The sequence below is a fragment of the Oncorhynchus nerka genome, linkage group LG18 (genome assembly GCF_034236695.1).
Source record: "Oncorhynchus nerka isolate Pitt River linkage group LG18, Oner_Uvic_2.0, whole genome shotgun sequence".
Lineage (NCBI taxonomy): Eukaryota > Metazoa > Chordata > Actinopteri > Salmoniformes > Salmonidae > Oncorhynchus > Oncorhynchus nerka.
Genome location: NC_088413.1, coordinates 22,482,271 through 22,499,880, shown reverse-complemented (window position 1 = coordinate 22,499,880; position 17,610 = coordinate 22,482,271). Strand labels below are relative to the sequence as shown.

General features: G+C 43.2%; 1 protein-coding gene across 1 annotated transcript; it reads right to left on the bottom strand.

Annotated features, from left to right (window-relative positions):
• Positions 1–1,591: 1,591 nt before the first annotated feature.
• On the bottom strand, positions 1,592–2,176 carry LOC135561551 (ubiquitin carboxyl-terminal hydrolase 37-like). Its single transcript, XM_065003255.1, has 2 exons — positions 2,044–2,176; positions 1,592–1,878 (listed from the first exon to the last, which is right to left on the bottom strand). The coding sequence occupies exons 1-2, from the start codon at positions 2,154–2,156 to the stop codon at positions 1,689–1,691; spliced, it is 303 nt and encodes a 100-aa protein (XP_064859327.1). The 5' UTR covers positions 2,157–2,176; the 3' UTR covers positions 1,592–1,688.
• Positions 2,177–17,610: the final 15,434 nt, after the last annotated feature.

The following is a 17,610-nucleotide window of genomic DNA, read 5'->3' as shown; positions in this document are numbered from 1 at the left end:
CTTCACTCTGAAGCATGTAGCCTTGCTCGCTTGGCCGAAATGGCTATTGGAGGGTCTAATTATCCCCTACCCCAGGGTTCCCCAAATGGCACCCCGCGGGACAAATTTGGCCCAAGGGTGATTTTATTTGGCCCCTATGTTTTCTGTCCAAATAAAACGTAATTGTCAAAAGACTGTAAAAACACCAGCAAATCAGCTCCAAGTGATTTTCATTTTGGAAATCTGTTTCAAAATATTCCCACGAACAATAAAGAGATATATGTGGTTGTACACATATGTAAGCAAGGTTTGAAATTAGTCAAATATTATATCTGTTTGGCCTTCCTACGGTATATTTGCAGTCTACAAATTATTTGTAATTTTGTTCCACACCCCTTCCCATCTGGCTAAGAAAAAAAATGGACCCGAGGCTGAATCTTGTTGATGATCCCTGGCCTTCACCCTCGATAATTTTCACTCCCTCAGCTTTGGGATGCTTGTGTATACGGCAGAGGCACACGTGAACATGCAAATTGAGATCCAAGGAGAAGGGAGTGATTTGGAATTCAGCTGATGTCATATGTTTTGTGCATCTGCATGTGTGTGTTTGATGGTATTTACTTACCGGAGTTTGCGGAGCCTCCCAAATGAGAGACTACGCCAGTCAGCTGGTAGTAACCATTCACTGACTGTACTGGCTTCTGCTTCTGTAAGAAAACACATGTGATCATAGGATTCTCATTTCCTCTACAGTCCATCACACTGTCTACAGTCTACTACAGTACTAGTCTACTACAGGAGGTCTACTACATCATGTACTCCTCATAACTATCTCAGTGTTCTGTCATAACTTATTTTTCACTGGTTTCACTCTCTCTCTCTTCTCACCACTGAGGCTGTCAGCAGCACTTTCCCTAGTTCCTGCTCCTTTGAATCTGAGGGGTCAAATATACATATCAAGAGCTTTGAAAACGTGGTCACTTGTCTGAATTGCTCTGGACTAAAACAGCTCCCATACATCACTAAAGATATCTGAGAAACATTTTAAATTGCAGCTTCCAGCATCTCTGTTAGCAGGACCGTTTTGGGAGTGGGTGGTTTGTGTGGTGTTGGAGCAAGAATAGTGTTATGGTGCCATGACCTACCTGAACAGCAGAGGGCGCTGTCTTTGGCCTCTCCAGGTGGGCTGGAGACTTGGCTGGCGAGGGTCTGGGGGATGGACCCCTGGATGCTGGGGGCCTGGTTGGTGAGGGCCTGTGGGCTGGCACTGTGCAGGTGTGGCACCATGTCCCCACAGAGGGTGGAGAGCCTCAGCTCCGAAGGAAACAAAAGAGGAGCCTCCAGCTTCTCCAACCCCCCAGGTCCTCCAAACCTCTTCAGATGCAGAACCAGCACACTGCCCAGAAACAGAGAGGAAGAGAGATGAACAGACAGACAATGAAACCAGTCAACAAAATAACAGATGAGTGAAATTTGTTTGGTGGTGCTCACCTCTAAGTCCTACAACCTGCTCAGGAAGGTAACTACTCCTAAAGGCTCAGGACATTAAACACTGCTAGTACTATGAGAGGTTATAAAGGGACAACTCACAGAGGCAGTGTGTGAAACTGCTCCACCTTTGAGGCGTGGAGGCCTTTACAGCCCTCACATGTGAATTCAACCTGTTCACTCTGGTTAGAAACAAAAGCATTACATAATGAATGATACCACTACAATAATAAGATAGCGTATTCTGAGGCAGTGGGCAGCTTGCCCTGGGTGTTAGTCTCTACATGCAGGGCTGAGCCCTGAGTGCTGACTTTGAAAGTGAGTGCTAGGCTGTTCAGCAAGGTGCGCTCAGGGCTGAAGTCCAATGAGAGGTGGTTGTAGTCCTCTCTGGTAGACGACTCGCGCCCACAGCTTCAGAAGCAGGACAAAGAGAAGAGAAATGCATCAAGTCTGTTTCTGTTTCAGGTCTCTACAATGTTTCTGTGTTTCTGTTATGCCATGTGTTTTGTAATATATATATATATAGAGAAAGATCATGTTCTCAGTAGATACATTACAACCAATGGGAGCTCTTACCTGGTACATGTGCGCACCGACACAAGTTGGAACTCCAGCTGGGAAACAGGGCAGGTATAGTTCATCCCGAGTGTCTTCAGAATCATGCCCTCCTCCTTCAGCTGGCACAGCATATTGACAAGTAACTCGTGTGCATCCTATGATGAGGAAGAGAAAGAAACACACCAAGCTAAAAGCAAATGATGAAGAGAAAATGAACCCTTGCAAGATGAGCACATTAGTACACAAGAGAGTAGTGCCTCAGTTACCTGTTGCGTGTCCCCCAGATACTTCAAATCATATCCCGACAAGGAGTACTTGACCTTCCACATGAGGTCTGCTTTTGAGGCCTGGTTTGCCACACTGTCAGGTAGACCCGAACGGTGCACATCAGACCTGTAGGGGAGACAGAGAGTAAGCTAGCAGCTGACTGGATGGTGTCAACCTACTGGATAATGCCTGAAGAGGCAGATGAGTATATACAAATATGTTTTATCTAGTGGTACCCCATCATTAGAAATGTATCATTCGATTCAATGCAATTTCACCTTTGAGGACGGACAATGAATCCAAACAACAAAAATGTGTTGTTTATTCTCATAAGATATTTGGTTTGGATACTGCTCTCAATTCCAGAGTATTTTAAGGTAATGTGGAATGTTCAGTCATGGGTAATGGGTAATGTAGTCATTCTACACTTTCCAAATTGGCCTACAAAATGCCTACATGATAATCAGTGTGTCATTGTTGTTCCTCTTGGTTATGAAGATTCCGAAAACAAAATAAACTGGAAAATAAACCAAAAATACAATACACAGCAAAATATGAAGTGGTTAAGGTTAGGAAAAGGGTTAGGGACCAGGAGGCACTGCAGGGTGGCGTTAAGGAAGCAAGTGTTGCCAATGTTAGGCAACCTGTGAAGAAGAAGCAGCCATCAGTACACACATAGAGATTAATCATAACCTTCATATCTCTATAAAGTGATGATAATGGCAGGGGATAAGGGATACATTATATTTAACACAAAGAAGTGGATGTCCTTTAGACCAAGATTGACATAATTCACGGGTTTATAAATATCTAATAAAATGGACATGCTTGATAGTAAGCCTTATCCCCATAGTATATCAGACACTGATCTCTAAACAATAAAGAACTTATATTCAATGCATTTGCAGTGTGTTTTGGTTTACCCAAGAAGTTCCATGTTGACCAGTTCCCCCCGTTCTCCTCTGGCCCCCTGAGTCTCTTCTGACCCTCTGGTGGCCAAGCTGGCCCTGGGAAGAGTCATGCTTCTGGTGGCTGAGCTGGTCCTGGGAAGAGTCATGCTTCTGGTGGCTGAGCTGGCCCTGGGAAGAGTCATGCTTCTGGTGGCTGAGCTGGCCCTGGGAAGAGTCATGCTTCTGGTGGCTGAGCTGGCCCTGGGAAGAGTCATGCTTCTGGTGGCTGAGACTGGTCTCTGGGGACTTGGACTAGAGTGGTCCTGAAGAGACAGAGGTCTGGAGGAAGGAGAAAAACAGGTCTAACGCCTCCAACACATAGATATTATCACTCTACACAGTCTCTCTATTAAATACTGTACTGTACTATAAACACAGCTGAGTAGTTATGCATGTACTGCTGTCCATATAACTGCAGTGTACCAAGTAGACCAGGCCAATAGGTTAGTACTCTCTTTATCCACTAGATGTAGACAGAAGAGGCTAAAACTACAGTTTGAGGAAAATAACTTTCTGGGACTGTGTTTATCAAGTGTCTCAGAGTAGGAGTCTGATCTAGGACCAGTTTTGCATTTTAGATCATAGATCAATGAATCAGATTATTATGGACAGAGAGGACCTGATCCTAGATTAGCACTCATACTGTTGATTAACACTGGCCCTGGTCTGGTAGCACTAAACCCAACTCTCCAAAGAGACTCTAGGATGGCACTGTACTTTATGTTTGGATTACCTGACTGTTGTGCCCTCCTGACTGGTGTCTCCATGACGGTCCAGAGGGTTGGTAGGAGAGGGAGAACTAGGGTGGGACACCACTGGAGAGGATTTCACTGGGGAAGGGTTTTTGGCAGGTGACCGGGGTACAGAGGGTTGTTTAGCAGGAGAGCAAGGCTGAGAGGAACATTTAACAGGAGAGGGAGGTGGATGGAGGGAGGAGAGTTGGTCAGAGGGTGAGGGGTCAGAGGTAGCGGAGCCATTCCGTTCAGAACGGTCACATGGAATTGGAGAGGGGGATGAAGTGCCCCTCTCCTTCTTCTTTCTTGTCTTCTGCTCCACATCAACTGAATTTGCTTTCTGACGTTTTTTCTGTTGACAAGAAAATGTGATAGTGCTAAATACTTTCCCCCCAGATCCCCAGCCAATGGAAGAGGGGGTCATAAGAGTAGGAAGAGGTTGGCCTAAATGGAGAATCATAGGTATCTATCCTAAACCTCAAATAACACAGTATAGACAGGTTACATTGAGTGACATTTGCAAAAGCAGAACTTCATGTACATTTCATGTACACTTTTTACGTATTCGTCAATCAGAATGTCATTTTACTTTTATTCTTCCCACTAGGTTTAAGAGAAAAATACTACTCCAGAATTATAGTAGTTGTTAATTCATTAAATGACCTGATTTCATACCTTTTTGCACCAGCAGAAACAAGCCATGTCAATAACCAATGAAGACTGATACATTTCCTCATTAACCCATTGTTCAAATTGGCTTTAAGACCATTGTGATGTCATCGGTCATGTATGACACCACCATCTGGCAACCCAATCTATAACATTTTAAAATATATTGTTCAATGAACAAATATGTTTTATTGAAGAGCAAAGTTATGCAGTATACATACAATATTGTAGATAATATGCTCCATTGTATTCTTGTTTCTTTTTACATTCATTTTTTTGTATGTTGTTTCATTAAACTTACGACCACAATAAAGGCATTTTAAGTGCCTTCATCTTCATCTTCATAGTTTTTTGATAGCTTCCATGTTGTTTGTGGTTTGGTCATCGGTTTATTTAAATGCTAAATGCTTTTTCTCTTATTCACCAGCAGATGGACAAAGGGTTGGTTAAAAGAATGTGAACAGGTGGTAGAGATTTAGCCTAAACCTCAAACAAGAATCCAGATTGGTTAGGGACAGTTTTCCATATTCAATCTTGCCCTGAGGGCAGCTCTGTCTCAAGGACATAATGAATGTGATTGGTTCAATTAAAGCTCAATGGTCAGTGGGCAGAGTTTACAGTGCCCAATGCGTGTTAAATAAACTTGCTAGGTGATAAATTGGTCTTGAATGGAAGGCATAACACAAGGTTGCTGGAATTAATTTTGTTTTCTAACCCCTAAACAATTCTTCTTACCTAAACTTTACCCAACCCTAGCTAGAGTCCCAGGTCTGTTTAGTGCTGTCTTGCCAACTCCTACTAGCTAGAGTCCCAGTTCTGTTTAGTGTTGTCTTGCCAACTCCTACTAGCTATAGTCCCAGGTCTGTTTAGTGCTGTCTTGCCAACTCCTACTAGCTAGAGTCCCAGGTCTGTTTAGTGCTGTCTTGCCAACTCCTACTAGCAAGAGTCCCAGGTCTGTTTAGTTCTGTCTTGCCAACTCCAACTAGCTAGAGTTCCAGGTCTGTTTAGTGCTGTCTTGCCAACTCCTACTAGCTAGAGTCCCAGGTCTGTTTAGTGCTGTCTTGCCAACTCCTACAGTGGTTCTTCCTTAAAAAGTTGCATCATACTGCAGCACAACTTGCGGGCTGCCGCAGAATTCTATGGCACATTATTTATTATTTAAGTGTCAGACATTGTTGCCATTAACGCTCGTTAGAGCTAGTTTGACCACCAGAGAGCATCTTTGAGAAACATTTGACCGTTTTTAATATGAAACTAATCGTTGGATAACAGATCTGCTCTCGGAACTCATTTACACACGTTACTGTGTGTGTTTCGATTCTCTCTCGCACAAACACACACATACACGCGCACCCTCTATAACCACTCTTTATATTTACAGTGGTGATGGACAGCTGAAGGCATTTCGTTGTGAATTCTGAAAACAAGCCAACCTAACTCAGAAATACATTTCACTGGTTGCCATGGTGAATAATCCAATAATAATTGGTTGGACACATGAAAGGAAACAAAGAGTTTACCGGAAACTCAAAATGAAAATAGTTGCAGATCAATTCAGATCAACCATTTTCAATAGTAGATCTAATTACATTTAGAGGATTCTAAATTAATATCTAATGGACTTTTATACAATGATAATGCAGGGATAATAATAAATTAATATATTTGTAGGGGTTGGGCAAATCTGGTTTTAGAGTACTTAAGCATTGAATACATTGAAGTTTTCCCATTTTGGCCTTTAGGCTACACTTTACAATAGGACTCATCTCTGACTGCCTGCAACATCTACAGTGGTATAATATATATATGTTTTTGAATTACTTTAAAAAAATGTATATGTTTATTAAGTTGTCTTGCTTTTCTCAGAGCAGCACAAAACGGTGCTGAAATAGTTGACCATACGCAGGTAGGCTTTTGCTTCAAATCCTATTGTAACAATTGGATGACATTGGGAGTTCCAGTAAGCAGCAATTTGTTGCCTTTATTAGCCTACTTTATTCTTAAAATAACTCCAGCACATAAAATAGAAAGGAGCCTTAATTAATTAACAATAAAGTGATTTAATTCACAAATGCATTTGACTGTACTTAATATTGGCCATCAACCAGAAACACACCGTGGTAGAAACATGTTATTGATTATTATTATTTTTTTTTACTATTTCAAAATGCACACGTTTAATAAGCTACTGTGCAGTCTGACAAGTAAACATAGCCCACAGTACATAGTAAACATAGCCCACAGTACATAGTAAACATAGCCCACAGTACATAGTAAACATAGCCCACAGTACATAGTAAACATAGCCCACAGTACACAGTAAACATAGCCCACAGTACATAGTAAACATAGCCCACAGTACATAGTAAACATAGCCCACAGTACATAGTAAACATAGCCCACAGTACATAGTAAACATAGCCCACAGTACATAGTAAACATAGCCCACAGTACATAGTAAACATAGCCCACAGTACATAGTAAACATAGCCCACAGTACACAGTAAACATAGCCCACAGTACATAGTAAACATAGCCCACAGTACATAGTAAACATAGCCCACAGTACATAGTAAACATAGCCCACAGTACATAGTAAACATAGCCCACAGTACATAGTAAACATAGCCCACAGTACATAGTAAACATAGCCCACAGTACATAGTAAACATAGCCCACAGTACATAGTAAACATAGCCCACAGTACACAGTAAACATAGCCCACAGTACATAGTAAACATGGCCCACAGTACATAGTAAACATGGCCCACAGTACATAGTAAACATAGCCCACAGTACATAGTAAACATAGCCCACAGTACATAGTAAACATAGCCCACAGTACATAGTAAACATAGCCCACAGTACATAGTAAACATAGCCCACAGTACATGCCCACAGTACATAGTAAACATAGCCCACAGTACATAGTAAACATAGCCCACAGTACATAGTAAACATAGCCCACAGTACATAGTAAACATAGCCCAAAGTACATAGTAAACATGGCAAAGATGCTTCATTCCTTACATAAGGGAGAGCAGGCCATGTCAAGACTTTCTCAGTGACCTCAAGTACTCATTAACTCTGTCTTGAATGTTTTTTCGGGATGCATCAGTCTTGGTCACAGTATTAATGATGAACACCTGGAGGTTCACTGGTGAGCCACATTTGCCTCGGGATCCATCCCAGTTGGGGTGGCATGTAGTCTAGTGGTTAGAGCGTTGGGACAGTAACCGGAAGGTTGTTGAATCAAATCCCTGAGCTGACAAGGTAAAAATCTGTTGTTCTGCCCCTGAACAAGGCAGTTAACCCACTGTTCCTAGGACATCATTGTAAATAAGAATTTGTTCTTAAATGACTTGCCTAGTTAAATAAAAAAATACAAGTATCTGTCTCTACAAATAATGAGTGATACTGATTCACGTGCACCTTCATCAGATGAGCAGAATGGTACTGCTCTGCGCCTCCATCGATTGTGGTGTCCTATGATAGAAATGGTAGATCAATTAAGAATTAAAAGTGACTCCAACACACAAATGCTGCATATTGAAACATGTTTTAAGAATGTAGCAAAACCAACTGCTTTCATGGGAACCATGTGTTTTATGGGTGTGGCCCGTTGTCCAGCCCTTTGTCCACCGATCTCCACGGATGGTTGTCTGCATGGTTGTTTGCTCTGAGAAAACACATTCATGTTTTTAGTACACAAGTATCGATTGTATTCCACAGTATGCCTACACATATATATGTTAAGAATATAATTTAACATTTTCATTTGTCTTAGAATAAAAACCTAATCTAACTGCAGTTTCAGTAAGTAATATGCTACTGTCCAGTTACAGCTTCGTCTGACCGCATCAGTGCAGAGACCCTGAGAGACGGTGAGACCAGCACCTCAACACATCTGCAGAATGGCCAGCTACATAACAGTTACAACACCCTTACTGAAGAGAGAGAGACCAGCTACAGACTAGCTAAGACCACCTGACCAAAGAGAGACCAGCTACAGACCAGTTACAACAACTTAACTGAAGAGAGAGACAAGCTACAAACCAGACACAACACCCTGACTAAAGAGAGAGACCAGCTACAAACCAGTTACAACAATTTAACTGAAGAGAGAGACAAGCTACAGACAAGCTACAACACTCTGACTAAAGAGAGAGACCAGCTACAAACCAGTTACAACAATTTAACTGAAGAGAGAGACAAGCTACAAACCAGTTACAACACCCTGACTAAAGAGAGAGACCAGCTACAAACCAGTTACAACACCCTGACTAAAGAGAGAGACCAGCTACAAACCAGTTACAACACCTTGACTAAAGAGAGAGACCAGTTACAGAGGAAGAGAGATGATTTTGAAGGTTGGTTCTACATCTTGACCAAGACTAAAAACTGGAGACAACAGACAGGACTGTACCAACAGAGCCTTGAGGCCTCATGTTTCAATACTACCTCTACTTAACCCATCAGAGTCTAAGCTCTATTTCGTCCATAGTTTTCCACCATTTCAGTCCCCTTCATCGTAGAAACGGCCTGCAGAACTGAAGGAACCTTTACCGTCCGAGCCACCAATTGAATCGCAGATTCAATTCTTCCTTCTCTGCCAACGTCTCCATGGTGACTGGGGGCGGTGCAGCCAACAGTACGGTGAGCTTCATGGTGCCCGCCAGCACCCCGTCAGGAACGGATGTACTGTAACCCTGTCCGTTGTCAGCAAAGTAAGGGTCTTGTTTCAAAACTCTAAAATGTCTTTCTTTTCTCATATCCTCTCTCCCTCACAACCACTGATTTGAAAGGAATTGGTTGCTGTAAGCTACCAGTTGTTATCAGCTACATCATAGCTCTCTCTATCTATCTCCTCTCCCTCTTCCCCCCCTTTTCCTTCCCTTCCTTCCTCCCTACAGGAGACAGATTTTACCACTCCCCAGAATGGGCTACCAGGCGTCTCCTCCAAGGGACCAGGCTTCTGGTCTAGAAGCTTAGTTTCGATGGCTCCTACAGTTTTGTTTCGGTACAGCAGTTTAACGGACGCTTGACCCAGAAAGCAATTTTCCATACATGGCCATCTCTATGCTGCTCACGCTGCTCCCTGTGCACACTGAGTGATAGTGCACATGTGATGTTGGAGAGTGTAAACAGGATGCAACCCGGATATAGAAGTCCATCTGCGTATGCGAAGGTGTATAACTTAAAAACAACGGGCGGACATCTTGGACACAGTCTCCAGTTCTTATTATACCTCAGTGGTCTCCTCTGACTGCCCGGTAGCATGCAGCACCTCAAACTGGCAGCTCTCTGCCAACCTCCGCGATGGTGTTAAGAACATCATTACAACCATAGGATCCTATTGTTCTAAGATTAACTTAGCCTTAATATGCTTTAGGGAAACAGGGCCCAGGTCTCTGTCACCAACACTACAGTTGTACCTGTAGTTAGTACTACATCCAGCCCAGGTCTCTGTCACCAACACTACAGCTGTACCTGTAGTTAGTACTACATCCACCCAGGTCTCTGTCACCAACACTACAGCTGTACCTGTAGTTAGTATTACATCCACCCAGGTCTCTGTCACCAACACCACAGTTGTACCTGTAGTTAGTACTACATCCACCCAGGTCTCTGTCACCAACACTACAGCTGTACCTGTAGTTAGTACTACATCCACTCAGGTCTCTGTCACCAACACTACAGCTGTACCTGTAGTTAGTACTACATCCACCCAGGTCTCTGTCACCAACACCACAGTTGTACCTGTAGTTAGTACTCCGTCCACCAGAGGGACACCTTTGACTCTGTCCCTATCTAAGGGTCTATGTGATGCTTTCTCTCCTCCTGTGGAATAGAGTAGACCTGTAGAGTTGAATAATAGTTCATGTAGTTAGATGTCATGTGGAACAGTGGAATCAGTGCAGAGAGAGTTGTGTCATTAAATGTAACTGGTATGTATAAGTTATGTTGTACTGAATGACAGGGTGGAAATATGAACGTTTTGTCAAAATAAATGTGAACGGTTTTAACTCTTCTTTCTGTTCTCTTTAATCTGTCAAACTTAGTCAATGGAGATTTTGTCAGAACTTCTGCTTTTTCATCCTGAGTAACTCTTCACAGACAGCATAAACTTAAGATCGACATCTAGAGACAACTTCACCACCAGTCAGAGTGAGAGCCATAATGTGGTCTCCATTTGAAGGCTGGAAGTGCTGTAAACTCAGTCAGGATATTTGTAGTGTATATGTCAATTAACAGGATCCCAATTTATTTTAGCAGATACAAAAATGGGACCCTACGAATTCAGATATACACATTGTAAAATGATATAGAGTCTATCATGGATTATATGATCAAAGTAACACTGGTGGGAGTCATATCATGTATTATAATATTCCACTAAGGCTGGTGGGAATCATATCATGTATTATATTATCACACTAAGGCTGGTGGGAGTCATATCATGTATTATATTATCACACTAAGGCTGGTGGGAGTCATATCATGTATTATATTATCAAACTAAGACTGATGGGAGTCATATCATGTGTTATATTATCACACTAAGGCTGGTAGGAGTCATATCATGTGTTATATTATCACACTAAGACTGGTGGGAGTCATATCATGTATTATATTATCAAACTAAGACTGGTGGGAGTCATATCATGTAGTATATTATCACACTAAGGCTGGTGGGAGTCATATCATGTATTATATTATCACACTAAGTCTGGTGGGAATCATATCATGTATTATATTATCACACTAAGACTGATGGGAGTCATATCATGTGTTATATTATCACACTAAGGCTGATAGGAGTCATATCATGTATTATATTATCAAACTAAGGCTGGGGGGAATCATATCATGTATTATATTATCAAACTAAGGCTGGTGGGAGTCATATCATGTATTATATTATCACACTAAGGCTGGTGGGAGTCATATCATGTATTATATTATCAAACTAAGACTGATGGGAGTCATATCATGTGTTATATTATCACACTAAGGCTGGTAGGAGTCATATCATGTGTTATATTATCACACTAAGACTGGTGGGAGTCATATCATGTATTATATTATCAAACTAAGACTGGTGGGAGTCATATCATGTATTATATTATCACACTAAGACTGGTGGGAGTCATATCATGTATTATATTATCACACTAAGACTGGTGGGAGTCATATCATGTATTATATTATCACACTAAGACTGATGGGAGTCATATCATGTGTTATATTATCACACTAAGGCTGGTAGGAGTCATGTCATGTATTATATTATCAAACTAAGGCTGGTGGGAGTCATATCATGTATTATATTATCACACTAAGACTGGAAGGAGTCATATCATGAATTATATTATCACACTAAGGCTGGTGGGAGTCATATCATGTATTATTGTAACGGCTTTTTTCCGTCGAAGGAGAGTCGGACCAAAATGCAGCGTGGTTAGTTCGATACATCTTTTAATAAAGAAAAAACACGAACAATACAAAAACAAGAAACGGAACGTGAAAACGTATACAGCCTAACTGGTGAAATACAAACACACTGAGACAGGAACAATCACCCACAAAACACACAGTGAAACCCAGGCTACCTAAATATGGTTCCCAATCAGAGACAACGAGAATCACCTGACTCTGATTGAGAACCACCTCAGGCAGCCATAGCCTATGCTAGACACCCCTACTCAGCCACAATCCCAATGCCTACTAAAACCCCAATACGACAACACAATAAACCCATGTCACACCTTGTCCTGACCAAATAACTAACGAAAACACAAAATACTAAGACCAAGCCATGACAGAACCCCCCTAAGGTGCGTACTCCCGGACGCACATCAAAACCATAGGGAGGGTCCGGGTGGGCGTCTGTCCATGGTGGCGGCTCCGGCTCGGGACGTGGACCTGATAGAGAAATTCTAAATTACTCTATGCTTTAATTGCCAAAACCAATTTCACACTCGTTTCTATTCATTAATGAGGTGTAAGTTCATTAATTATGCATGATGTAGATCGAGACCAGTCTTAAAAGCCAGGTAAAGAGCGTTTAATTCCAGAGAGTACTAAATGCTTACACACATTACCACAGGTTATAAACTGAAAATGACGTCAGCGTTTTCCAAACGGAACGTTTCACAAACAGAGGGCCCCTCTAATTCTCAAGCCTCCGCGTTATCAGCACGAAGTCAAGGCCAGTCAGCATAAATCAACATTCCCGACCATTTTGGAGATGGTCCGTTCCCACCACCTGGAGATTTGTACAACTGAATGAACTTAAAGAACAGACCTTCATTGTTACTAAACTTCCTGACTACATTATATACAATTGTGAAAGAGAGCAAGAGGGACAGTACATTATAGCATTTGGACTAGTCAGTTTCTGATTGGAATGTATACATAATTAGTCATTTCAAACATATTTTCCTCTATCAGGACCCCACTCCATTAATGTCTTAGTTCCTCCCCCTCGCGTCCTAGGATAGTCCACTCTCGCCGCCGACCATGGCCTAGTAGTCCTCACCCAGAACCCCATTGGGCTGAGGGGCAGCTCGGGACTGAGGTAGAAGCTCGGGACTGAGGGGAAGCTCGGGACTGAGGGGAAGCTCGGGACTGAGGGGAAGCTCGGGACTGAGGGGAAGCTCAACCCTGAGGGGAAGCTCAACACTGAGGGGAAGCCCAGCACTAAGGGGAAGCCCAGCACTGAGAGGAAGCTCAGCACTGAGAGGAAGCTCAGGCAGGTAGTTGGCTCCGGCAGATCCTGGCTGGCTGGCGGATCTGGAAGAATCTGGTTGACTGGCAGATCTGGAAGAGTCTGGTTGACTGGCAGATCTGGAAGAGTCTGGTTGACTGGCAGATCTGGAAGAGTCTGGTTGACTGGCAGATCTGGAAGAGTCTGGCTGACTGGCAGATCTGGAAGAGTCTGGTTGACTGGCAGATCTGGAAGAGTCTGGCTGACTGGCAGATCTGGAAGAGTCTGGCTGACTGGCAGATCTGGCTGCTCTGGCTGCTCCATGCAGACTGACATCTCTGGCTGCTCTATGCAGACTGGCAGCTCTATGCAGACTGGCAGCTCTGGCTATTCCATGCAACCTGGCAGCTCTGGCTGCTCCATGCAGACTGACAGCTCTGGCTGCTCCATGCAGACTGACAGCTCTGGCTGCTCCATGCAGACTGACAGCTCTGGCTGCTCTATGCAGACTGGCAGCTCTATGCAGACTGGCAGCTCTGGCTATTCCATGCAACCTGGCAGCTCTGGCTGCTCCATGCAGACTGACAGCTCTGGCTGCTCCATGCAGACTGACAGCTCTGGCTGCTCCATGCAGACTGACAGCTCTGGCTGCTCTATGCAGACTGGCAGCTCTATGCAGACTGGCAGCTCTGGCTATTCCATGCAACCTGGCAGCTCTGGCTGCTCCATGCAGACTGACAGCTCTGGCTGCTCCATGCAGTCTGACAGCTCAGGCTGCTCCATGCAGACTGGCAGCTCTGGCTATTCCATGCAACCTGGCAGCTCTGGCTGCTCCATGCAGACTGACAGCTCTGGCTGCTCCATGCAGTCTGACAGCTCAGGCTGCTCCATGCAGACTGACAGCTCTGGCTGCTCCATGCAGTCTGACAGCTCAGGCTGCTCCATGCAGACTGGCAGCTCTGGCTGCTCCATGCAGACTGGCAGCTCAGGCTGCTCCATGCAGGCTGGCAGCTCAGGCTGCGCTGAACAGGCAGGAGACTCCAGCAGCGCTGTAGAGGAGGAAGGCTCTGGCAGCGCTGAACAGGCGGGAGGCTCCGGCAGTGCTGTAGAGGAGGAAGGCTCTGGCAGCGCTGAACAGGCGGGAGACTCCAGCAGCGCTGTAGAGGAGGAAGGCTCTGGCAGCGCTGAACAGGCGGGACGCACTGAAGGCCTGGTGCGGGGTGCTGGAACTGGTGGTACTGGACCGAGGACACGCACAGGAAGCCTGGTGCGGGGAGCTGCCATCAGAGGACTGGTGTGTGAAGGTGGCACAGGATGGACCGGACCGTGAAGGTGTACTGAAGAACCTGAGAGCAGGGCTGGCACAGGACGTGCAAGGCTAGGTAGGTACACAGGAGGCCTAGTGCGTGAGGCTGGAACAATTTTCACCAGCCGACTAACACGCACCTCAGGACGAGTATGGAGCGCTGACCCAGGTGCCATCAAATCCCCGACTCGCTCCGTCGGACGAATATTGTACCTAAAGCACCAAGCTAGCAACTCCCTCATTACTCTCTCCTCCACTTTCCCAATTAACTCCTTCACAGTCTCTGCTTCGCTCACCTCTAACACCGGCTCTGGTTCTGGTCTCCTCCTTGGCTCCTCACGATAAACAGGGGGAGTTGGCTCAGGTCTGAACCCTGACTCTGCCACACTCTCCCTGAGCCCCCCAATATTTTTTGGGGCGGACTCTCGGGCTTCCATCCGCGTCGCCGTGCTTTTCTCTTCGACTCCATTCTCCTATAGCCCTCTTCGCACTGCTCCAGCGAATCCCAGGCGGGCTCCGGCACTCTCTGTGGGTCGACCGCCCACCTGTCTATTTCCTCCCAAGTCGTATACTCTATACTCTTGTTGTCCATAACGTCCTCCCATGTCCATTCCTCTTTTCGCTGCTGTTGCTGTCTCTGCTGTCGCTGCCTGTCACCACGCCACTTGGTCCTATTGTGGTGGGTGATTCTGTAACGTCTTTCTTCCGTCGAAGGAGAGTCGGACCAAAATGCAGCGTGGTTAGTTCGATACATCTTTTAATAAAGAAAAAACACGAACAATACAAAAACAAGAAACGGACCGTGAAAACCTATACAGCCTATCTGGTGAAATACAAACACACTGAGACAGGAACAATCACCCACAAAACACACAGTGAAACCCAGGCTACCTAAATATGGTTCCCAATCAGAGACAACGAGAATCACCTGACTCTGATTGAGAACCGCCTCAGGCAGCCATAGCCTATGCTAGACACCCCTACTCAGCCACAATCCCAATGCCTACTAAAACCCCAATACGACAACACAATAAACCCATGTCACACCCTGGCCTGACCAAATAATTAAAGAAAACACAAAATACTAAGACCAAGGCGTGACAATTATATTATCAAACTAAGGCTGGTGGGAGTCATATAATGTATTATATTATCACACTAAGGCTGGTGGGAATCATATCATGTATTATATTATCACACTAAGGCTGGTGGGAGTCATATCATGTATTATATTATTCCACTAAGGCTGGTAGGAGTCATATCATGTATTATATTATCAAACTAAGGCTGGTGGGAGTCATATCATGTATTATATTATCACACTAAGGCTGGTGGGAGTCATATCATGTATTATATTATTCCACTAAGGCTGGTAGGAGTCATATCATGTATTATATTATTCCACTAAGGCTGGTAGGAGTCATATCATGTATTATATTATCACACTAAGGCTGGTGGGAGTCATATCATGTATTATATTATCACACTAAGGCTGGTGGGAGTCATATCATGTATTATATTATCACACTAAGGCTGGTAGGAGTCATATCATGTATTATATTATCACACTAAGGCTGGTGGGAGTCATATCATGTATTATATTATTCCACTAAGGCTGGTGGGAATCATATCATGTATTATATTATCACACTAAGGCTGGTGGGAGTCATATCATGTATTATATTATCAAACTAAGGCTGGTGGGAGTCATATCATGTATTATATTATCAAACTAAGGCTGGTGGGAGTCATATCATGTATTATATTATCACACTAAGGCTGGTGGGAGTCATATCATGTATTATATTATCACACTAAGACTGGTGGGAGTCATATCATGTATTATATTATCACACTAAGGCTGGTGGGAGTCATATCATGTATTATATTATCACACTAAGACTGGTGGGAGTCATATCATGTATTATATTATCAAACTAAGACTGATGGGAGTCATATAATGTATTATATTATCAAACGAAAGGTTGGTGGGAGTCATTTCATGTTATATATTATCAAACTAAGGTTTGTGGGAGTCATATCATGTAGTATATTTTCAAACTAAAACTGGTGGGAGTCATATCATGTAGTATATTTTCAAACTAAAACTGGTGGGAGTCATATCATGTAGTTTATTATCAAACTAAGAATGGTGGAAGTCATGTCATGTGGTGTATTATCAAACTAAGAATGGTTTGAGTAATTTAATGTATTATATTATCACACTAAGACTGGTGGGAGTCATATCATGTATTATATTATCGAACTAAAGCTGGTGGGAGTCATATCATGTAGTTTATTATCAAACTAAGACTGGTGGAAGTCATGTCATGTGGTGTATTATCAGACTAAGACTGGTGGGAGTCATATCATGTAGTTTATTATCAAACTAAGACTGGTGGGAGTCATATCATGTATTATATTATCAATCTAAGACTGGTGGGAGTCAATTCATGTATTATATTATCAAACTAAGACTGGTGGGAGTCATATCATGTATTATATTATCAAACTAAGGCTGGCGGGAGTCAATTCATGTATTATATTATCAAACTAAGACTGGTGGGAGTCATATCATGTATTATATTATCAATCTAAGACTGGTGGGAGTCAATTCATGTATTATATTATCAAACTAAGACTGGTGGGAGTCATATCATGTATTATATTATCACACTAAGGCTGGTGGGAGTCATATCATGTATTATATTATCAATCTAAGACTGGTGGGAGTCAATTCATGTATTATATTATCAAACTAAGACTGGTGTGAGTCATATCATGTATTATATTATCAAACTAAGGCTGGTGGGAGTCACGTGGTGGCTGACTGTGGTTGACTTATAAAGAGTTTCACTGCTATAATTAACACAGAGACAGGACATTGCATGGAGAAGACACATCTACAGACGCATATTAGAGCTGCTGTAAGAAGTAGAAGTTACTGTA